General features: G+C 44.4%; 1 protein-coding gene across 2 annotated transcripts in view; it reads right to left on the bottom strand.

The window, feature by feature from the left end:
- Positions 1 to 19240, bottom strand: part of CAPN2 (calpain 2) — a 35168-nt gene extending 15928 nt beyond the window's left edge. The window contains exons 1-7 of one of the 2 annotated variants that reach the window (XM_072140034.1): positions 18700 to 19240; positions 13737 to 13806; positions 2148 to 2266; positions 1845 to 1978; positions 1334 to 1502; positions 749 to 832; positions 579 to 664 (exon numbers count right to left, since the gene is read on the bottom strand). In XM_072140034.1, coding sequence (XP_071996135.1) covers positions 579 to 664; positions 749 to 832; positions 1334 to 1502; positions 1845 to 1978; positions 2148 to 2266; positions 13737 to 13806; positions 18700 to 18936 — 899 coding nt within the window. In that variant the 5' untranslated portion in view covers positions 18937 to 19240. Of the gene's footprint in view, positions 1 to 578; positions 665 to 748; positions 833 to 1333; positions 1503 to 1844; positions 1979 to 2147; positions 2267 to 6698; positions 6741 to 13736; positions 13807 to 18699 lie in introns of those variants that run through there. The other variant, XM_072140035.1, reaches the window with a different exon arrangement.
- Between the last annotated feature and the right edge of the window lie 6201 nt (positions 19241 to 25441).

Here is a 25441-nt window from a genome sequence, read left to right as displayed (position 1 = left end):
AGAGCACAGCAGTGTGAGGACAAACTCTCGCTACAATCATGGGACATAAATCCATTTTTCACAGTCCTGCTGCTACTAACAACAAACACAAAGGTATGGATTGCCAATTTCTTCATAGACCAAATCTAAAAGTGGCAGCAGAGAGAACAGCAGTGTGAGGACAAACCCACACTACAATCATGGGACATAAATCCACTGCAGTGAGTTAAGAGCACAGCAGTGTGAGGACAAACTCTCACTACAATCATGGGACATAAATCCATTTTTCACAGTCCTGCTGACACTAACAACAAACACAAAGGTATGATTGTCAACCTCTCCATAGACCAAATCTAAAAGTGGCAGCAGAGCGCACAGCAGTGTGAGGATACGCCGCCAGTGCACTTGGAGAAGCTACAATCCTGTAATATACAGTAAATCCATATTTTACAGTCCTGCTGCTAATAACAGCATACACAAAGATAAGATCACACTGCTATTCAGGGACAATACATAATGCTGCTCACAGTCTGCATGGTCACACCTGCTGACAGGTTCCCTGTAACCATGAAGCTATGGTAAATCACCACTGTGCTCACTTATCACTCCAGGCGCCGGTCCATTCCACCTCTCCCCATGGATTGCGGATTCTGATGAGTCTTTCCTGGCTGCCCCTGTAGTGCACCTGGTAGAGTAACACAGGGGTATTAGGACCGACACAAAGAAATATACTGTAAAATAAGCTAAAAAAATGAAGCGGATCCTCCACCTCTTCGGCGGCGGTCACCGAGTAGGCGTGACCCTTCACCAGCTTCTGGTGGGTGATCGCTTCCGTCTCGGCGGCACTTGTGATCTGAAACATACAAATACAGGACAATCTCCTTAAGGGTACAATCTGCTGGGACGCAGGAAACCATAACCCCTCCCACTAAACCCAAACCCTAAAATGTATTTAGGGAAAATCATCATAACATTCCTTCATAACCACATCCAGAAGAAACCAGAACTTCTGCAGTTCAACCCCAGGACCCTCCATAAGGAGAGCTGAGCCTCTTACCTCAGGCAGCGCCACCTGCAACAAGATAGGGGGCAGGATCCTACAAAGCAGGGATGTTTCTTCTCACCTAATGGGTGTGGAGAACCGACGTACTAAAAAATACAGTAATTCATTGCTATTGGATGGGACAGATAGGGGGCGCCATTCTATAGCTCGCCTCAATCAGCAGGGAGTTTAGGTAGAACCATGCCAGGATGGACCAATCTTAATGTTTTCCTTCTGCCTCCTCCAGTAGGTGGCGACACAGAGAAGCTCCTAGGCTTCCAAAAATTCCCACCTAGATCCTTCCAGACTCACATCAATGGAGCAGCCCAGCAGGGAGCCGGTCTTGAGTGCCTTCTGTATGATCTTGTAGAGATTGTCTGGAGCCTTCTTGAGGTCGTACCACTCGGCCAGACCACCGGTGAAGTCTTCAAAGCCCTCAGTGGTGGCCCCACCGGACAAAGCTTCATAAGATCCATTCAACCTGCATTGGAAGATGCACATCTGAATTTGAGTGACATCACTTTTTACCGTTTTACTATTAGGTCATAAGGACATAACAGACAGACGTCTCCCTTTTAGGTCTCACTCGGACAGACAGACCAAATAACATCAGAGGGTGGAGACCATTGCGTCCATGTGGCCAACGTGTAATGCTCCATTTCACCTGTAGTGGCCGCTGTGTGTAGTTTGATCTCTAGTCTATGGAGACACCTGATCTTCTAATGGATGGGTGGGTGAATGCTATGAGGGTCTATGAGGGTCTATGAGGGTCTATGAGGGTCTATGAGGGTCTATGAGGGTCTATGAGGGTCTATGCACTTACTTGGCGTAGGCCTTCTCCAGCAGCGCGCTCCAAAACTCAGTCCCCTCGGCCGAATGTACAAAGACCAGCTCACCGTTTTTGGTTGGCAGCCGATCGTCTATCACCACGTCCACCCATTCTCCAAACTGCCAGAACTAGGACACAAGGGGAGGGGAAAAAAAAAAATCACAATAAAGTTTTTTTTGTGCAAAACATCATTTCTTACTTTTTTTTAAAGATCTCTGCCTTCAGCCTGTGAACGGAAACAATCACCGAAAAAACTCGTCCGGATCAAGAATAAGAAGATATTTACTTAAGAAATACCTGGAAATGGAAAATTCCGGCATAATTCTCCTGGAAGCTCTGGTCTAAGGGGACGACACGAGACAGGACCTGCTCATTCAGTGTGAGGGAAGCGATGGCGGCCAGAAGCCAGCAGTCACCTGCAGGAGGATGGACACACTGGTTATTACTAGGATATCAGTTATAGATCACTATAGCCATAGGTGATATCATTACACATACAAATACAGCGGAGGGAAGGGGGAGGAGAGGGAGATGCAGCTGCAGCCATAGGTGATATCATTACACATACAAATACAGCAGAGAGAAGAGGGAAGGGGGAGGAGAGGGAGATGCAGCTGCAGCCATAGGTGATATCATTACACATACAAATACAGCAGAGAGAAGAGGGAAGGGGGAGAAGAGGGAGATGCAGCTGCAGCCATAGGTGATATCATTACACATACAAATACAGCGGAGGGAAGGGGGAGGAGAGGGAGATGCAGCTGCAGCCATAGGTGATATCATTACACATACAAATACAGCGGAGGGAAGGGGGAGGAGAGGGAGATGCAGCTGCAGCCATAGGTGATATCATTACACATACAAATACAGCGGAGAGAAGAGGGAAGGGGGAGGAGAGGGAGATGCAGCTGCAGCCATAGGTGATATCATTACACATACAAATACAGCGGAGAGAAGAGGGAAGGGGGAGGAGAGGGAGATGCAGCTGCAGCCATAGGTGATATCATTACACATACAAATACAGCGGAGGGAAGGGGGAGGAGAGGGAGATGCAGCTGCAGCCATAGGTGATATCATTACACATACAAATACAGCGGAGAATAGAGGGAGGAGAGGAAGATGCAGCTGCAGCCATAGGTGATATCATTACACATACAAATACAGCGGAGAGAAGAGGGAAGGGGGAGGAGAGGGAGATGCAGCTGCAGCCATAGGTGATATCATTACACATACAAATACAGTGGAGAGAAGAGGGAAGGGGGAGGAGAGGGAGATGCAGCTGCAGCCATAGGTGATATCATTACACATACAAATACAGCGGAGGGAAGGGGGAGGAGAGGGAGATGCAGCTGCAGCCATAGGTGATATCATTACACATACAAATACAGTGGAGAGAAGAGGGAAGGGGGAGGAGAGGGAGATGCAGCTGCAGCCATAGGTGATATCATTACACATACAAATACAGTGGAGGGAAGGGGGAGGAGAGGGAGATGCAGCTGCAGCCATAGGTGATATCATTACACATACAAATACAGCGGAAAATAGAGGGAAGGGGGAGGAGAGGGAGATGCAGCTGCAGCCATAGGTGATATCATTACACATACAAATACAGAGGAGGGAAGGGGGAGGAGAGGGAGATGCAGCTGCAGCCATAGGTGATATCATTACACATACAAATACAGCGGAGAATAGAGGGAAGGGGGAGGAGAGGGAGATGCAGCTGCAGCCATAGGTGATATCATTACACATACAAATACAGCGGAGGGAAGGGGGAGGAGAGGGAGATGCAGCTGCAGCCATAGGTGATATCATTACACATACAAATACAGCGGAGGGAAGGGGGAGGAGAGGGAGATGCAGCTGCAGCCATAGGTGATATCATTACACATACAAATACAGTGGAGAGAAGAGGGAAGGGGGAGGAGAGGGAGATGCAGCTGCAGCCATAGGTGATATCATTACACATACAAATACAGTGGAGGGAAGGGGGAGGAGAGGGAGATGCAGCTGCAGCCATAGGTGATATCATTACACATACAAATACAGCGGAGGGAAGGGGGAGGAGTGGGAGATGCAGCTGCAGCCATAGGTGATATCATTACACATACAAATACAGCGGAGGGAAGGGGGAGGAGAGGGAGATGCAGCTGCAGCCATAGGTGATATCATTACACATACAAATACAGCGGAGGGAAGGGGGAGGAGAGGGAGATGCAGCTGCAGCCATAGGTGATATCATTACACATACAAATACAGCGGAGGGAAGGGGGAGGAGAGGGAGATGCAGCTGCAGCCATAGGTGATATCATTACACATACAAATACAGCGGAGAATAGAGGGAAGGGGGAGGAGAGGGAGATGCAGCTGCAGCCATAGGTGATATCATTACACATACAAATACAGTGGAGGGAAGGGGGAGGAGAGGGAGATGCAGCTGCAGCCATAGGTGATATCATTACACATACAAATACAGCGGAGAATAGAGGGAAGGGGGAGGAGAGGGAGATGCAGCTGCAGCCATAGGTGATATCATTACACATACAAATACAGCGGAGAATAGAGGGAAGGGGGAGGAGAGGGAGATGCAGCTGCAGCCATAGGTGATATCATTACACATACAAATACAGCGGAGGGAAGGGGGAGGAGAGGGAGATGCAGCTGCAGCCATAGCCTACTGTCAGTGGTGTAACTACAGACTTCATGGTTGTACTCTGTATAAGGTTGAAACCTCAGAATTTAAGCAGTGTAAATCCTTCAGGGATTCAGGGTGAAAACAGATCATTGCGAACGGTTCCCTAATTTTTTAAGCCCCTGGAAATGAACCTGGGTTTATTTGCTCCAAGAATTGTGATTGTTTTATGTAATATCTTCTGTGTGGTATAAAATGTTTCATAATACACAGTCATTGTATCATTACAGTCATAGTGACATTACACAGTCATTGTATCATTATAGTCATAGTGACATTACACAGTCATTGTATCATTATAGTCATAGAGTCATTACACAGTCATTTTATCATTATAGTCATAGTGACATTACACAGTCATTGTATCATTATAGTCATAGTGACATTACACAGTCATTGTATCATTATAGTCATAGTGACATTACACAGTCATTGTATCATTATAGTCATAGTGACATTACACAGTCATTGTATCATTATAGTCATAGTGACATTACACAGTCATTGTATCATTACAGTCATAGTGACATTATACAGTCATTGTATCATTACAGTCATAGTGACATTATACAGTCATTGTATCATTACAGTCATAGTGACATTATACAGTCATTGTATCATTACAGTCATAGTGACATTATACAGTCATGGTATCATTATAGTCATAGTGACATTATACAGTCATTGTATCATTATAGTCATAGTGACATTACACAGTCATTGTATCATTATAGTCATAGAGTCATTACACAGTCATTGTATCATTATAGTCATAGTGACATTATACAGTCATTGTATCATTATAGTCATAGTGACATTATACAGTCATTGTATCATTATAGTCATAGTGACATTACACAGTCATTGTATCATTATAGTCATAGTGACATTACACAGTCATTGTATCATTACAGTCATAGTGACATTATACAGTCATTGTATCATTATAGTCATAGTGACATTATACAGTCATTGTATCATTATAGTCATAGTGACATTATACAGTCATTGTATCATTATAGTCATAGTGACATTATACAGTCATTGTATCATTATAGTCATAGTGACATTATACAGTCATTGTATCATTATAGTCATAGTGACATTATACAGTCATTGTATCATTATAGTCATAGTGACATTACACAGTCATTGTATCATTATAGTCATAGTGACATTACACAGTCATTGTATCATTATAGTCATAGAGTCATTATACAGTCATTGTATCATTATAGTCATAGAGTCATTATACAGTCATTGTATCATTATAGTCATAGAGTCATTATACAGTCATTGTATCATTATAGTCATAGAGTCATTATACAGTCGTATAGTTACAACTATTGTGTAATGATACAGTTACTTGTATCATTACAGTCATTGTGTCATTACAGTCATTGTGTCGTTAGCTATAGAACACAATATTGTAGGATATAATATTTTGTACGTTGCAGAGAATACGTGACCCAAATGCCAATGCCGGGTCCTACAGTCCTGTGATTCTGCGGGCCGGATCTCATGAAGAGGAGCTCTGTGCTCTCTGCAGAACTCGCATGACACATCCACATTCCAGACCCGATGGAAACTCCAGCCACGTCCTCCCGCAGGCCCAGAACACAGCAGGAAACTCCCGTGTAGGTGAATAGAAGACCAACCCTGTACACACCCTCATCGCTCAGCCCGTACAGGCCCCCGGGCACCAAAGGTCCTCCGACCTGCACTGCCCAATAGAGACATTGCAAGATGGGGGAAACAAGGGTTAAAAATAAGATCACTGCTTATACTGCTCTGGTAGCAACACTGTATATCTAATATATAAAGCCGATGTACCATATGTGTGTGTGTATGTGTGTATGTATGTATGTATATGATGTGTGTATGTGTGTATGTGTGTATGTGTGTATGTATGTATGTATGTGTGTATATGTATGTATGTATATGATGTGTGTATGTATGTATGTGTGTGTGTATATGTATGTATGTATGTATGTATGTATGTATGTATGTATGTATATGTCCGCTAAAGGAATCTGCACCGTCGCGTTTACAGTCACCAATTTTTGCACAGTTGTTGCCTGTGACCTAGGGAATGTGTTAGACCAGGTTTTGAGCCAAAATTTTTACCCCGGGCCTTCCAAAACCCACTTATTACCCACCATATGCAGGAGACATTGTCTGCTGATGTCGCTCTGGCAGTTGGAAGCTGAGCCGTGATTGGCTGCTGCTCTGCCACAGGTCGTTAATATGAGCTCCGAGCTGTGTCTGAACAGACAGACAGTCACTGAAAGAGACTGCCGGCCACAGACAGACAGTCACTGAAAGAGACTGCCGGCCACAGACAGACAGTCACTGAAAGAGACTGCCGGCCACAGACAGACAGTCACTGAAAGAGACTGCCGGCCACAGACAGACAGTCACTGAAAGAGACTGCCGGCCACAGACAGACAGTCACTGAAAGAGACTGCCGGCCACAGACAGACAGTCACTGAAACAGTGACTGAAACCGTCTGAGAGTCAATAGATACATATAAATATTTTTTGTTAACCCATTCTATTTTGTTGTAGCCAAGAGCAGTTAATTACTATCCGGAGCCGGGAGTTACAGCAAGTTCTTATTATTTCTCAGAGCAGGGGGTTTGTTACAGTTGTAACTAGACTAGCCAGTGCTATGTAGAGGCTGAGCTCCAGGCTATGACATTTCTGGCTCTGCTGCTAACGTCTGCTATACGCTGGGTGTGATGTCAGGAAGACGTGATCACAGAAAAGGCAGCAGTGACATGAAGACATAACAGCATCTCCAGGGGCTCAGCTACAGCAGTGACTCACAGCCTGACTCACAGCGAGAAACACCAGGAAAAAGGAAACCACATTGTGATTGTTATGACAACCTGCAAAATATTCACAAAATACTTATACCCACCACAACTTATCTCCACAACCTTCTATCTGCTGCCTTTTATTATAGTATAACTAGAAAGTTTTGGGAAAACAATAAATACTTCCCAAGACCAGTATGATAGAGTGTGACTTATTCCAGAGCTGCACTCACTATTCTGCTGCTGGTGTAGTCACTGTGTACATACATGACATTACTTATCCTGTACTGATCCTGAGTTACATCCTGTATTATACTCCAGAGCTGCACTCACTATTCTGCTGCTGGTGCAGTCACTGTGAACATACATGACATTACTTATCCTGTACTGATCCTGAGTTACATCCTGTATTATACCCCAGAGCTGCACTCACTATTCTGCTGCTGGTGCAGTCACTGTGTACATACATGACATTACTTATCCTGTACTGGTCCTGAGTTACATCCTGTATTATACCCCAGAGCTGCACTCACTATTCTGCTGCTGGTGCAGTCACTGTGTACATACATGACATTACTTATCCTGTACTGATCCTGAGTTACATCCTGTATTATACTCCAGAGCTGCACTCACTATTCTGCTGCTGGTGCAGTCACTGTGTACATACATGACATTACTTATCCTGTACTGATCCTGAGTTATATCCTGTATTATACCCCAGAGCTGCACTCACTATTCTGCTGCTGGTGCAGTCACTGTGTACATACATGACATTACTTATCCTGTACTGATCCTGAGTTACATCCTGTATTATACTCCAGAGCTGCACTCACTATTCTGCTGCTGGTGCAGTCACTGTGTACATACATGACATTACTTATCCTGTACTGATCCTGAGTTATATCCTGTATTATACCCCAGAGCTGCACTCACTATTCTGCTGCTGGTGCAGTCACTGTGTACATACATGGCTATACTTATCCTGTACTGATCCTGAGTTACATCCTGTATTATACTCCAGAGCTGCACTCACTATTCTGCTGCTGGTGCAGTCACTGTGTACATACATGACATTACTTATCCTGTACTGATCCTGAGTTATATCCTGTATTATACCCCAGAGCTGCACTCACTATTCTGCTGCTGGTGCAGTCACTGTGTACATACATGACATTACTTATCCTGTACTGATCCTGAGTTACATCCTGTATTATACTCCAGAGCTGCACTCACTATTCTGCTGCTGGTGCAGTCACTGTGTACATACATGACATTACTTATCCTGTACTGATCCTGAGTTATATCCTGTATTATACCCCAGAGCTGCACTCACTATTCTGCTGCTGGTGCAGTCACTGTGTACATACATGGCTATACTTATCCTGTACTGATCCTGAGTTACATCCTGTAATATACCCCAGAGCTGCAATCATTATTCTGCTGCTGGTGCAGTCACTGTGTACATACATGACATTACTTATCCTGTACTGATCCTGAGTTACATCCTGTATTATACTTCAGAGCTGCAGTCACTATTCTGCTGCTGGTGCAGTCACTGTGTACATGCATGACATTACTTATCCTGTACTGATCCTGAGTTACATCCTGTATTATACCCCAGAGCTGCACTCACTATTCTGCTGCTGGTACAGTCACTGTGTACATACATGACATTACTTATCCTGTACTGATCCTGAGTTACATCCTGTATTATACCCCAGAGCTGCACTCACTATTCTGCAGATAGATTCAGGATCTATAGTTTCCCCTGTCCTCCGCTCCTATATACTGGCGCTGTCAGGCTTTGTCCTGTCTTTGTACTTGGTGTAATGTTATGTACACAACAGATCAGCCTCTTATCTATAAAGAGGAGCTGCACTCACTATTCTACTGCTGGTGTAGTCACTGCAACATAAGAATGTCTTCTGCCTTAGGGTTTCATGTTCTACAAGTGTCTGGACTCACAATGTAGATGCCGGTCACTGTGACTCGGAGTTCCCGGAGTGTTGGGTGTGAGAGGATCTATCACGCCCTCATCATTAATAAACAGGTTAAACAGATTTTGTAATGTGAAGAACAAACAAGTTAAGAAATAAGTGTTATAGCAAGAAACCATAAAATATCCTCCCACAATCCTACAGGGAGATGAGGCAGCATTAAAAATACATATTTTTTGGAATAGCAAAATATCCCGGCCCCTCCTGACCCTGTACCATGTATCCTCCATAACATGTGATATTATTACACTGCAGACATCCCAGCCCCTCCTGACCCTGTACCATGTATCATCCATAACATGTGATATTATTACACTGCAGACATCCCGGCCCCTCCTGACCCTGTACCATGTATCACCCATAACATGTGATATTATTACACTGCAGACATCCCAGCCCCTCCTGACCCTGTACCATGTATCATCCATAACATGTGATATTATTACACTGCAGACATCCCGGCCCCTCCTGACCCTGCACCATGTATCATCCATAACATGTGATATTATTACACTGCAGACATCCCGGCCCCTCCTGACCCCGTACCATGTATCATCCATAACATGTGATATTATTACACTGCAGACATCCTGGCCCCTCCTGACCCTGTACCATGTATCATCCATAACATGTGATATTATTACACTGCAGAGATCCTGGCCCCTCCTGACCCTGTACCATGTATTATCCATAACATGTGATATTATTACACTGCAGACATCCCGGCCCCTCCTGACCCTGTACCATGTATCATCCATAACATGTGATATTATTACACTGCAGACATCCCGGCCCCTCCTGGCCCTGTACCATGTATCATCCATAACATGTCCTCCTGACCCTGTACCATGTATCATCCATAACATGTGATATTATTACACTGCAGACATCCCGGCCCCTCCTGACCATGTACCATGTATCATCCATAACATGTGATATTATTACACTGCAGACATCCCGGCCCCTCCTGACCCTGTACCATGTATCATCCATAACATGTGATATTATTACACTGCAGACATCCCGGACCCTCCTGACCCTGTACCATGTATCATCCATAACATGTGATATTATTACACTGCAGACATCCCGGCCCCTCCTGACCCTGTACCATGTATCATCCATAACATGTGATATTATTACACTGCAGACATCCCAGCCCCTCCTGACCCTGTACCGTGTATTCTCCATAACATGTGATATTATTACACTACAGACATCCCAGCCCTTCCTGACCCTGCACCATGCATCATCCATAACATGTGATATTATTACACTGCAGACATCCTGCCCCTCCTGACCCAGTACCATGTATCATCCATAACATGTGATATTATTACACTGCAGACATCCTGCCCCTCCTGACCCTGCACCATGCATCATCCATAACATGTGATATTATTACACTGCAGACATCCTGCCCCTCCTGACCCTGTACCATGTATCATCCATAACATGTGATATTATTACACTGCAGACATCCCAGCCCTTCCTGACCCTGCACCATGCATCATCCATAACATGTGATATTATTACACTGCAGACATCCTGCCCCTCCTGACCCTGTACCATGTATCACCCATAACATGTGATATTATTACACTGCAGACATCCCAGCCCCTCCTGACCCTGTACCATGTATCATCCATAACATGTGATATTATTACACTGCAGACATCCCAGCCCTTCCTGACCCTGCACCATGCATCATCCATAACATGTGATATTATTACACTGCAGACATCCTGCCCCTCCTGACCCTGTACCATCCATAACATGTGATATTATTACATTGCAGACATCCCAGCCCCTCCTGACCCTGTACCATGTATCATCCATAATATGTGATATTATTACACTGCAGACATCCCGGCCCCTCCTGACCCTGTACCATGTATCATCCATAACATGTGATATTATTACATTGCAGACATCCCAGCCCTTCCTGACCCTGCACCATGCATCATCCATAACATGTGATATTATTACACTGCAGACATCCTGCCCCTCCTGACCCTGTACCATCCATAACATGTGATATTATTACATTGCAGACATCCCAGCCCCTCCTGACCCTGTACCATGTATCATCCATAATATGTGATATTATTACACTGCAGACATCCCGGCCCCTCCTGACCCTGTACCATGTATCATCCATAACATGTGATATTATTACACTGCAGACATCCCGGCCCCTCCTGACCCTGTACCATGTATCATCCATAACATGTGATATTATTACACTGCAGACATCTCGGCCCCTCCTGACCCTGTACCATGTATCATCCATAACATGTGATATTATTACACTGCAGACATCCCGGCCCCTCCTGACCCTGCACCATGTATCACCCATAACATGTGATATTATTACACTGCAGACATCCCGGCCCCTCCTGACCCTGTACCATGTATCATCCATAACATGTGATATTATTACACTGCAGACATCACGGCCCCTCCTGACCCTGTACCATGTATCATCCATAACATGTGATATTATTACACTGCAGACATCCCGGCCCCTCCTGACCCTGTACCATGTATCATCCATAACATGTGATATTATTACACTGCAGACATCCCGGCCCCTCCTGACCCTGTACCATGTATCACCCATAACATGTGATATTATTACACTGCAGACATCCCAGCCCCTCCTGACCCTGTACCATGTATCATCCATAACATGTGATATTATTACACTGCAGACATCCCGGCCCCTCCTGACCCTGTACCGTGTATCATCAATAACATGTGATATTATTACACTGCAGACATCCCGGCCCCTCCTGACCCTGTACCGTGTATCATCCATAACATGTGATATTATTACACTGCAGACATCCCGTGCCCCTCCTGACCCTGTACCATGTATCATCCATAACATGTGATATTATTACACTGCAGACATCCCGGCCCCTCCTGACCCTGTACCATGTATCATCCATAACATGTGATATTATTACACTGCAGACATCCTGGCCCCTCCTGACCCTGTACCATGTATCATCCATAACATGTGATATTATTACACTGCAGACATCCCAGCCCCTCCTTACCCTGTACTATGTATTCTCCATAACATGTGATATTATTACACTGCAGACATCCCAGCCCCTCCTGACCCTGTACCATGTATCATCCATAACATTTGATATTATTACACTGCAGACATCCTGGCCCCTCCTGACCCTGTACCATGTATCATCCATAACATGTGATATTATTACACTGCAGACATCCCAGCCCCTCCTGACCCTGTACCATGTATCATCCATAACATGTGATATTATTACACTGCAGACATCCCGGACCCTCCTGACCCTGTACCATGTATCATCCATAACATTTGATATTATTACACTGCAGACATCCTGGCCCCTCCTGACCCTGTACCATGTATCATCCATAACATGTGATATTATTACACTGCAGACATCCCAGCCCCTCCTTACCCTGTACTATGTATTCTCCATAACATGTGATATTATTACACTGCAGACATCCCAGCCCCTCCTGACCCTGTACCATGTATCATCCATAACATTTGATATTATTACACTGCAGACATCCTGGCCCCTCCTGACCCTGTACCATGTATCATCCATAACATGTGATATTATTACACTGCAGACATCCCAGCCCCTCCTTACCCTGTACCATGTATCATCCATAACATTTGATATTATTACACTGCAGACATCCCCGGCCGCCACGTGTTACTCCACTCTTTCCGGTACCTTTTTTTTTTTTTATTAATAAGACATTGACAGTACAAAAGGAAGTAGATGAGATGGAGGATCAGACTACACAGAGTTTGTTTGTAGTCTGTTACCATGGAGACAAAAGTTTCACACATAGAATGAAACATTTTTTGTTACTTTTGATGCACTAAAACGTTGACAAAAAAGTTGCAAACACCTAGGTGCCATAGAAGTACAAAGTCAATGCAAATCACCACTCACACCCATACCTGAGTATAATGTGGAAGGATTATGGGATGTACACACTGTACATATATACACATAGAATTTCCATGACCGGGACATAATTTGATTATTTGCATCACTATGGGAGTAACAAGCTCTCCAATGTTCTCCGTGACTTGTGATTCTGCGTGCAGAACGATGGTTTAGTCTGCACTTCCGGATGTTTCCCCCTGATGGGGGTGGGGTATATGGGGGTAGCAACATGAGGGCTGCCCCTCTAGAGTCAAGAGTTTGCAACTGCACCACAATTACAGCACATGTCCAGGATTTTTAAAACATGGCTGCTTACTTTTAGAAACAGCGCCACACTAACCCACAGGTTGTGTCAGGTACTGCAGCTCAGTGTAATGGTAGTAATGTAACAGATCTGGATCTGACAGACTTACCCAGAGCTCCTTGGCATATATCAGTCCGTGTGGCTCCTCCAGTGATGAATTTTGGGTCAGAACACAGCTCCTGGAATACAGATACTGATGAGCTTAGTATGGCGGCTAAGATTCAGCTCATAGTTCAACCATCAGAGATGTTGGGACCTTTTTTTGTTTAGATAATTGGGGTCAAAGGTGAAGTGATTAAAGGTAAAGCCGAGCAGATGTGAAACCAGAATAACACGTTCTAGGGCTTTACCTACTTATCATTTCACACAATCCTTATGGGTGCTGCACGGTATTATTTATATGTGGACTATTCATATCAACACTGTGCGGTATTATTTATACGGCTATTTAATGGCACTATAATATGGGAAATCTGCGGGACTATTCATATGACCACTGTATGGTATTAAATGGATTGTCTGTAGGATTTTTCATATGGGTCTTGTACAGTATTATTTACCTGGACTGTATGTAAGTCGGAACTGTATATTTTATAATTGTAACGCCAGACAAAATTTTTTTGGTCTCTGTGATAATTGGATTTTAAAAATGTTGAATTGTCATAAGAACCAGGATTAACAATAAAGCTTCATTACATGTACCACATCTCCAGAATGTATAGAGTCTATATGACTCTATAGATATAGTTATAGATATAATATAATATGCAGATATATGTGGAATACAACGGACAAGGCCTCTTGTCAGAAAGTCAGAAACAATATTGGATATATTATATATAGGAGATATTATGTAAAAAACAAGAAGGTGAATAAATCCCATTTCCGACAATCCCCCAGAGTGGAATGAGAGAGGACAATTTGCGTCCCTGTGCATTACTACCATATACCCTATATATACACATATATACAATCTCCGCCGCTTCCTGCTCTGTAGGTCCGTCCATTAATTGATCCCGCTAATGGACGACTGCTGATGCGGCACTTCTAGGCTTTTAGCGGCGATTATTGTGTCTACTCTGATGATGTCTTCAGTAATTCTCAGTCTGGGTCTGCAGGGTTTTCCCAAGTTTATCTTAATAGATGGAAAACTTTTCGGCTGAGTACAGTCAGCAGAAAACAGGCGATGGTACAGCAGAAATTACTCAGATTTTTTTTTTCAATCTATCCAAATGCCATCAGTTTTTGTCCGAGTTTGAGCATCTATGAAAAACAGACTGAACACGGATGTTGTGTAGACTCCACATAGGCCCATTATTATAATAAAGGGTCACCCGTCTCTCCCCGATCCCCTGCATGTATTGAGAGCAGGGACAGACGTAGGAGGATTTCATGAATTTAGGTCCTTTCCAGTAACAAATTTGGTGGGTGGTTTGGGTGGTCATAGGCCCCCTAGAAGACTTGGGCCCCCGTGCTACCGCCCAAACTGCCTATGTTATAATCCACTACTTCTGGAACATCCCTTTAAGATGAGCAAATAGTATCCTGATGATAGTCACTGTCCAAGGTCAGGAGCAGAACAGCAGGATCATGATGAGCTATGCTACAATATTAAACTGGGTGAAAGGCTGCCCAACTTCAAGGGGGTCCCCAATCTCTCTACTACACATCATGGTTGGACTGGAAGTGTTGAGGACATCAGCTGCAGTCATTATGGATACACTCTCCAGGTGATGTAGGGAGTCGAGGGAACCTGGAGCACCCTGGAAGATCGGGATAGTAAGAAATTGTGTATTTTATCTTATGGCCAATCATTTAATGACCAGGAAGAGGGTCAGTCCTTGTACACATATGGCTATGGACATCAAGATGTCTGCCTTCTTGCTACAAACTGCTCCTTGTTTGTGAGGCTGAGAGGGGTGAGGGTATCCCCTTACCCCCACCAGTCTAACATATAACCCTTTCAAGCTTTACATAAGGGGTTCCACATTTTGACAAATCCCCATTGTAACAATGCAGAAAACCCCTTTTGGACTTTGGGGCCATTCTGCACATTTCCCCCATAGCCACTAGTACTAGACCCCACAGTACTATAACAATTTTGTGTCCGGTGCTATGTTTGGGGGTACACTGTGGATTCACCACCTTCAGGTGTGAGGAAACATCGCTTTACTCCAGTGTTGTCATCCCAGACCTGTTGCTGGGCGACAGGGCGGCCATATTGGAGAGTTCCTAGTACACAGGGTGTATAATTCATTATGGCTGTAATTATTAATTACAGAGACATCGGTCTGAGGGAATAATTACTGACAGGATCTGGTTTTCATCCTATATAATGGACGGGATACATCTGGAAAGGCTCTATAATATTATTTTGCTCATTTATCTCTGTATTGTACAAAGAGAATTACCTTAAATGACAGGAACAAAGCCGGGTGTGACCCCCACCCTGTGTCCTTCGCCAGGCGAGCGGCGGGGAGTCCCCGAGCGGCTATAGAGGAGCAGGTGCCAGAGTCATGAATAGACTAATGATATGTGAAGAGGTGACTCCATTATGTCTCTATGGTAACTTCATAGATGGTGTCCCTGGGGGGCGTCTTACACCATCCAGATACAGGATCCAGATTAAGTCTTTAACCTTCCCGTGTAGTCACCTTCTAGGTAAACGCTCTGCAGTGAGATTTTACCTCAGACTATATTTTATGGGGATGGACCTGGTGCGGCATAACGCGAGTCCAGGTCTCTGATCGCATTAGTTTAGTTGATAGTAAAAGGTGTTGTATGGAGCCATAATCCAGCACCTAAAAAGACCAGAGACAACACAACATGTAAGCTGGTCCAGAAATCCCATAGGAGTTGCAGCACTGGTCGCACATACGCTTCTTTATGGGGAACTTTGGGGGAAGTCCCATTTTCTGGAACGCTCAGAGCCAAAGTTCAATGCAGCGACACTTATCAGGATTGGGCTGCTGGATATCAATATGCCTGATCCATTTGTTCGCACAGTGATCATACATCTACTATACTCCCATGTATAGTGCCGCACAGTGATCATACATCTACTATACTCCCATGTATAGTGCCGCACAGTGATCATACATCTACTATACTCCCATGTATAGTGCCGCACAGGGATCATACATCTACTATACTCCCATGTATAGTGCCGCACAGGGATCATACATCTACTATACTCCCATGTATAGTGCCGCACAGGGATCATACATCTACTATACTCCCATGTATAGTGCCGCACAGTGATCATACATCTACTATACTCCCATGTATAGTGCCGCACAGTGATCATACATCTACTATACTCCCATGTATAGTGCCGCACAGTGATCATACATCTACTATACTCCCATGTATAGTGCCGCACAGTGATCATACATCTACTATACTCCCATGTATAGTGCCGCACAGTGATCATACATCTACTATACTCCTATGTATAGTGCCGCACAGTGATCATACATCTACTATACTCCTATGTATAGTGCCGCACAGTGATCATACATCTACTATACTCCTATGTATAGTGCCGCACAGGGATCATACATCTACTATACTCCTATGTATAGTGCCGCACAGGGATCATACATCTACTATACTCCTATGTATAGTGCCGCACAGTGATCATACATATACTATACTCCTATGTATAGTGCCGCACAGTGATCATACATATACTATACTCCTATGTATAGTGCCGCACAGTGATCATACATATACTATACTCCTATGTATAGTGCCGCACAGTGATCATACATATACTATACTCCTATGTATAGTGCCGCACAGTGATAATACATATAGAGACACACAGTGATCATACATATAGTGCCGTACAATACTCCTATGTATAAGGCCATACAGTGATCATGCATATAGTGACGCACAGTGATCCTATGTATAGTACCATGCAGTGCCCACACATTTAGTGCCACACATTGGGCGTCTGTATAGTGCCCACACATATAGTGCCATTCAGTGACAATACATACTGTTCTCATAGATATAGTACTGGGCACTGATTATATATATTGTAGCACATAGTGATTCTATGTATAGTGCCACACAGTAAACATACATATAGTAATGCACAGTAATCATATGTATACTGCCATACAGTGACCACACGTATAGTTACATAAAGTACCGCACAGTAATCATACATAAAGTACCGCACAGTAATCATACATATAGTACCGCACAGTAATCATACATAAAGTACCGCACAGTAATCATACATATAGTACCGCACAGTAATCATACATAAAGTACCGCACAGTAATCATACATATAGTACCGCACAGTAATCATACATATAGTACCGCACAGTAATCATACATATAGTACCGCACAGTAATCATACATATAGTACCGCACAGTAATCATACATATAGTACCGCACAGTAATCATACATATAGTACCGCACAGTAATCATACATGTAGTACCGCACAGTAATCATACATATAGTACCGCACAGTAATCATACATGTAGTACCGCACAGTAATCATACATGTAGTACCGCACAGTAATCATACATGTAGTACCGCACAGTAATCATACATGTAGTACCGCACAGTAATCATACATGTAGTACCGCACAGTAATCATACATGTAGTACCGCACAGTAATCATACATGTAGTACCGCACATTAATCATACATGTAGTACCGCACATTAATCATACATGTAGTACCGCACATTAATCATACATGTAGTACCGCACATTAATCATACATGTAGTACCGCACATTAATCATACATGTAGTACCGCACATTAATCATACATGTAGTACCGCACATTAATCATACATGTAGTACCGCACATTAATCATACATGTAGTACCGCACATTAATCATACATGTAGTACCGCACATTAATCATACATGTAGTACCGCACAGTTACCCTATGTATACTAGCATAGAGATGAAACCTACATGTCTCCACTGAACCTGAATTTAGTAGTAGGTAGTCACCATACACACAATATCTCATGTATGTCGGCATGCTGTGACTTGTAGTTCCTCCACCATGTTCACCCCTGTGTGACTTACCGTGGGTCTCTTCCACACCACTCCCTGGACCTTGGACGAGTGCTGCCCCAGCTCATCATGTCCTAAGGAAGAATGGATAGCCGGGAAGTAAGTGTCCTTAAAGAGGGTTCCCGCCTGCAGGCACTCGGTCCTCAGCGCCTCGTAGTCCTGGTTCAGGTATTTCAGTGCCTTCTCATTAGTGCCATAACCATTGGCAACAGCCCGGTCATAGGCCACCTTGGCAGCCGACCCAATCATCCCTGCAGTAATAGGACGGATCCAGGGAACGCATGCACTATAGGGGAGCACTATAGGAGAGCACTACAGGGGATAGAGCTGCCTGCACTGTCCCCGCACTGATAGCGCTGAGCTGCAGAGCATCGGCCCCTCCTCGCAGATCAGCTGCAGGGTGTGCCCGCTCAATGGGCTGCTCTCCCTCTATGCAGGTGTTATGTCACTTCCACCCGAACTGCTTCACATTACATCCCAGCAGCTACTGACCGAGAGGAGCTCCAGCCCCAGGCCATGGACAGACTAGGAAAGGACTACACATCACGTGTCACATCTGCCGCCCCAACTACATACGGGAGCAATTATGTCACATGATCACATGCCTCAGCTGCGCCAGAACCTCTTTATATCAACCTCAGCTGCAGCAGAACATCATCATACACACTTCATCTGCTACCGAACCCCATTATACACACCTCAGCGGCTGCAGAACATCATAAAACATAATTCCGCTGCTGCAGAACCTCTTTATATTGACCTCAGCTACTGCAGAACCTCTTTATATTGACCTCAGCTGCTGCAGAACATCATCATACACATCTCAGCTGCTGCAGAGACTCATAATACACTCCTCAACTGCGGCAGAACCTCTTCAAATCAACTTCAGCTGCAGCAGAACATCATCATACACACTTCAGCTGCTGCAGAACATCATCATACACACTTCAGCTGCTGCAGAACATCATCATACACACTTCAGCTGCTGCAGAACCTTATAATACACACCTCACCTATGTCAGTACCTCTTCAAATTAACTTCAGCTGCAGCAGAACATCATCATACAGTCTTCAGCTTCTACAGAATCCCATCATGCACACACTTTAGCTGCTGCAGAACCGCATAATACACACCTCAGCTGCTGCAGAACCTCAAAATACAAACGTTACCTGATGTAAAATCTCATAATACACACCTCAGCTGATGCAGAACGGCATAATATATTCTTCAGCTTCTACATAACTTCATAGTACACAACTCAGCTGCTGCAGAACCTCATCTACATGGGGGTACCACATGCCCTATGGTTTAACTTATATTTTTCAGGATAGAAATATTAATAACATACCAACAGAAGAGCTTCTCAATATCAGATTGGTGGGGACTCAGCACCTAGAAACCCCACAGATCAGAATGGTAGAGGAAGCAGACAGCGCCGTCCTCTGTGTAGTGGTCAGACCAGGTTACTGCAGATCAGCTCCTGTTATTTGGACACATGTGATCCTTTGCTGTCGGTTGTTGAATGCTGCCACCATGTGGATGATTTTGGAATTACTATGGATTCTTTTCAAATTTTCCATCCTTGTTATAGTACCACATCTAGTGTTACACCCCCTCTAATTCATTATCATCAGAACACCACATTATTGTCCTCATCCGGCCAATCACCTAGAGACTAGAGCTGCCATGTGACTGTCACTATTAACCCCTTACCACTCCTGGCATTTTTCTTTAGTTGGTTTCCATTTTGGGCTCCCCACCCTCAAAAATCCATAACTTTTGATTTTTTCCGAGTTGTATAAGAGCTTGTCTCTATGCAAAAAATTGCCCTTCCTTGTGACGATATTTAATATTCCATCCCGTGCACTGTAAAACTGGCAAAAAATTCCAAATGTGGTGAAACTGGCAAAAAAAAACACATTTGTGTCATTTTCTTGTGGGCTCAGTTTTTACAGCTTTCACTGTGCGCTCCAAATGACACCTCAAATGTATTCTTTGGTTCGGTGCGATCACAGTGATACCAAATTTATATAGGTTCTATTAGGTTTTAATAGATTTTTTAAAAATTAAAACCTTTTGTAAAAAAAAAAAAAATCTTGATTTCGGCCAATACTGACACTAATAACTTTGAAATATTTTGATGTACAGAGTAATGTAAAGTGTCGTTCTTTTGCAAGACAAGATGACGTTTTCATTGCTGTCATTTTGGGGACTGTAGGACCTTTTAATCAAAATTTTATATGATGCAAAATGGCAAAAAAAGTGTCAATTCTGACATGTGAGCGCTATTTTCCATTATGGGGTTCACCAACGGGAATAACCATTTTTATATTTTGATAGATCTGATTTTGGGACTCGGCAATACCGTATTTTCCGGGCCATTAGGCGCACCGGAATATAAGGCGCATCAGTCCGATGCGCCTTATATATGTAATAATTCCATATATAAGGCGCATCGGACTATAAGGCGCAGGGTCCGGGGGCGTGGCGGAGGTCCGGGGCGGAGCGGAGACCCGACGGGACGAGACGAGACGCGGAACGCGTGGAAGGTGAGCGGGGAAGGTGAGGGGGAGGTAAAGAATAGAATACTTACATAGGTCCCCGCTACCGGAGACAGCAGATGTCCAGCGGGAACTGCAGACGACGCAGCAGAAGTTGTTCGTGCCGCGTGGTCTGCAGTTCCCGCTGGAGATCTGCAGCCTCCTGTAGCGGGGACCTATGTAAGTAGGGTCAGCTGCCCTCCTATAGGGCCAGGGCCGCATCTGCCATGAGGCGAGATGAAAATCTCGCCTCAGGCGGCAGATTGCGGGTCCCTGTACAGGGCGGCGAAATTCGCCGCTCTAAAGTGGGCGATTCGGGCGTCCATTAACGCCCGAATCGTCCACCAGCTAAATAAATCGCGCCTGTCTCTTTAAGACACAGGCGCGATTTATATGCGGAGCGACGCAGCGCCTTTCCGGCTGCTGCGTCGCTCCGTTCTAATCAGTGACACAGGCGTCATGACGTCACGACGTCACGACGCCTGTGTCACTGCGCGGAGCCGCGGCTCACAGGAGAGCCGCGTGAAGACCGGAGCCGCGCGCCGAGGGAGCAGCTGCCTGCAGGTGAGTAGGATTTTATTATTTTTCATGCACTTTCATTAATTCTAATCTGGCTGATAAGGGGGAATGGGGGCCAAAATTGTCATATGCTGTGTGTGTGTGTGTGTGTGTGGGGGGGGGGGGGGGGGGGGGGCATACGTGGCCATACTTGTTTTATACTGTGTGTGTGTGGGGGGTGGGGGGGGGGGCATAATTGTCATATACTAGGGGGTGCTGTATGCATTATATGTGGCCATATTTGTTTTATACTGTGTGGGGGGTATATATTATATGGGGCCATAATTGTCATATACTGGGGGGGTGCTGTTTACATTATATGTGGCCATAATTGTTTTATACTGTGTGGGGGGTATATATTATATGGGGCCATAATTGTCATATACTGGGGGGGTGCTGTTTACATTATATGTGGCCATAATTGTTTTATACTGTGTGGGGGGTATATAGTATATGGGGCCATAATTGTCATATACTGGGGGGGTGCTGTTTACATTATATGTGGCCATAATTGTTTTATACTGTGTGGGGGGTATATATTATATGGGGCCATAATTGTCATATACTGGGGGGGTGCTGTTTACATTATATGTGGCCATAATTGTTTTATACTGGGGGGGGGGGGTTGATATATTATATGTGGCCACAATTGTTTTAAACTGTGTGTGTGTGTGTGTGGGGGGGGGTTAATATATTATATGGGGCCATAATTGTTTTATATTGTGGGGGGGGGGGAGGTTTGATATATTATATGGGGCCATAACTGTTTTATACTGTCGGGGGGGTTTGATATATTTATTTATATGGGGCCAGATTTCAGCTGGGGGGTAAACAGTATATTACTAAGCTGGGGGGGGGGGCTGTATATGGGATACAGTATATTACTAAGCTGGGGGGGGGGGGGGCTGTATATGGGATACAGTATATTACTGAGCGGGGGAACTGTATTTGCGATACTGTATATTACTAAGCTGGGGGGTCTGTATATTAGGGGGTGCTATATATTTACATTAATCAGGGTAGCACTGAATATAAAATCACATGTAACATAATAACAGGGTGGGATATATTAGTTATAGGATACAGTAGATTACTTTGCATAATTTAAACTAAATGTTAGGGGGGGTCTGTATTAATAAATTGGGGGTGTTGTATATTGATTGCTGCTGTGCATGCTATAATTCCAGTAGAATATATATATATAATGACGGGATGTTTTATATGTGTGGAGAGTGCGGTCAGTTGTGTTGTGAGGAGTATATATTATTCAGGAGCACAGTGTGTTATCCAGGAGACTTTATACTGTAGGTGACTGTGGTATTTTTAGGGACGCCGGGTGGAGATGCTGCACGGAGCTGAAGATATCTGGCCGTGAATTCAGCAGTGATACGTCATGGATTGGAGAACCCGGAATAAAGTCCCCCTGATGGAAGAGATTGTCATCTATAAGGTACTAGATGTCACTAATAACTCCCAGAACCTGTAGTCAGTCACGCAGTGTCAGGGAGCTGTCTGTAGGGTTGTTAATTGTTAGTAAAGTTTTCAGCATTTACTTAACAGGGAGCGGGGGGGGGGGGCAGCATTTTAATATTCGCCTCAGGCAGCAAATATGCTAGAATCGGCCCTGTATAGGGCGCACCGGACTATAAGGCGCACTTTGGATTTCCAAGGAAATCCAAGGCTTTTATGTGCGCCTTATAGTCCGGAAAATACGGTACTTAACATGATTATGATTTTACGTTTTTTTTATTTTTATATAAGTTCTAGGGAAATGGGTGAGATTTAAACTTTTAGTTGTTTTTGTAATTTTTTTTCATGTATTTTTAGACCCTAGGGTGTCTGATCTCCCACCATATACTGCAATACTACCATTACAGATGCTGCCTAAAGACAGGTCTGGGAGTTTCACATAAACACCCGGCTGTCTTGGCTACCAATCGTTCATGCCCCATGACATCATCGGGGCTCGCTGATCCGAATGGATGGCGTTTAAATGACATCTATATGTCCCCGGAACCTTTGCCAGAGACATTTAAATGGTTAACACCTGCATTCTGCAGCAAACACCCAGTGATTATGAAGGGGGTTCAGCCCGAGAGCCCTCTTCATACTCCCCCTACCACATCAGGATGTTCAGGAATGTCCAAATGCAATAAGGGGTTAAATGGAAATGTATATGTTGTTGCAATGGTTTGGTGAACACTGCCACCTGGTGAACAATCTTTGTCTCACTAAATTCTTCCGTTTTATTCAGACACTGCTCAGCACTGACCCCCAGTGAGGTGACCCCAGATTGGAGGCGGCATATAACATCCAGGCTCATACAGATGTGTAGCAGAGTCCTGTTATAGGAGAGATAATTACTGTGTCCAGTAGGGGGCAGCTTTGCACTGTGATGGGGCCATCTGTTGATACAACTGGAGGAGGAAGTGCACCCAGAGCCCCTGGATATGCTAACGACCAGACACCCCCATCTCACCTCCAGGGAAAAATGTGGGGAAGGGACAGTCAGAGGAAATATAGGAAAACATGTATATAGCAAAAAAGAAGTAGATGGGGAGAGTACGTGGCCTGTGGCTCTGGAGAAATGATGATCATTGATAGGATGCATATAGATGAATGGGGTACAGGAGGTGAGCTGAGAGGATTGGTGGTGGTGGTGGTGGTGGTGGGGGGGGGGGGGTTATGTACCTGAATAAGGAGGGAGATAAAAATTAAGGTCATTTTATTGTGGCTTCTGTGGCCTTCTATGACGACCTCCCACACACCCAGGGACTGACCTTATGATGCAGTCACTGCCACCTCTGTAATTCCAGGCATCTGATTTCCCTCCACCCTCCTCCTCTTCCTCTCCGTCCAGCTCCTCCATGTAGTCGGCTTACCCTGTCCTAGCAGGAGATAACATCACAATGCGGTGCTGCCACCTAATGGACACAATCATTATCTCTCCTCCCAAACAGAGGGGGATAAATATAGCTGCTCCTTTCCCCCAACTCCTGTATAGCAGGACAGAGCAGGCTGCAATCTGTTCTGCTGTATAAGACCTTATTTTAGCCTCTGCCTCCTGCAGGTGAGACAGGAACATTACAGGAAACCTACATCAGATGTGTAACTATTAAAGTAGAGCTGATGGTCGGTTGTCATCTACATACCTCCCAACATTTGTGAAAGGGAAAGAGGGACAAAATGGCGGCACGTGTAGCCATTCTGTACTGTGAGTTCTGGCTTTCAAAGTATTTACTATGCGGACACAGCGGGACCTGGGGGGAAAATCCGTGACAATCTCATTGCTGGCCGTGACGCGGGGCAGAGGTAAGAAAAACGGGACTTTCCCGGCAAAATCGGGACGGTTGGGAGCTATGCATCTACATTCTAAACCCTAATCTATCCTTAGCTAATACTAGACTACTATCTACACTAAACTATAGCTTATCTTACTAATATGCAAATTTCTGGAGAGGCTACTGGGGCGGGGAGTAGCCTTTGCTCCCTCTCTATGGAGAGTCTACTCCACGGCCCAGTAACCTCTCCAGAAACTAGTTTAGTGTAGATAGTAGTCTAGATTAGGGTTTAGAATGTAGATGGCAACCTACCATCAGATCTACCTTAATAGGTACATATATCATGGTAGGTTTCCAAGCAACACCTGCAGTTC

Source organism: Engystomops pustulosus, chromosome 3 (genome assembly GCF_040894005.1).
Source record: "Engystomops pustulosus chromosome 3, aEngPut4.maternal, whole genome shotgun sequence".
NCBI classification, from domain to species: Eukaryota; Metazoa; Chordata; class Amphibia; order Anura; family Leptodactylidae; genus Engystomops; species Engystomops pustulosus.
The sequence above is the reverse complement of the archived record's forward strand: the minus strand, read 5'-3'. Positions and strand labels throughout refer to the sequence as shown.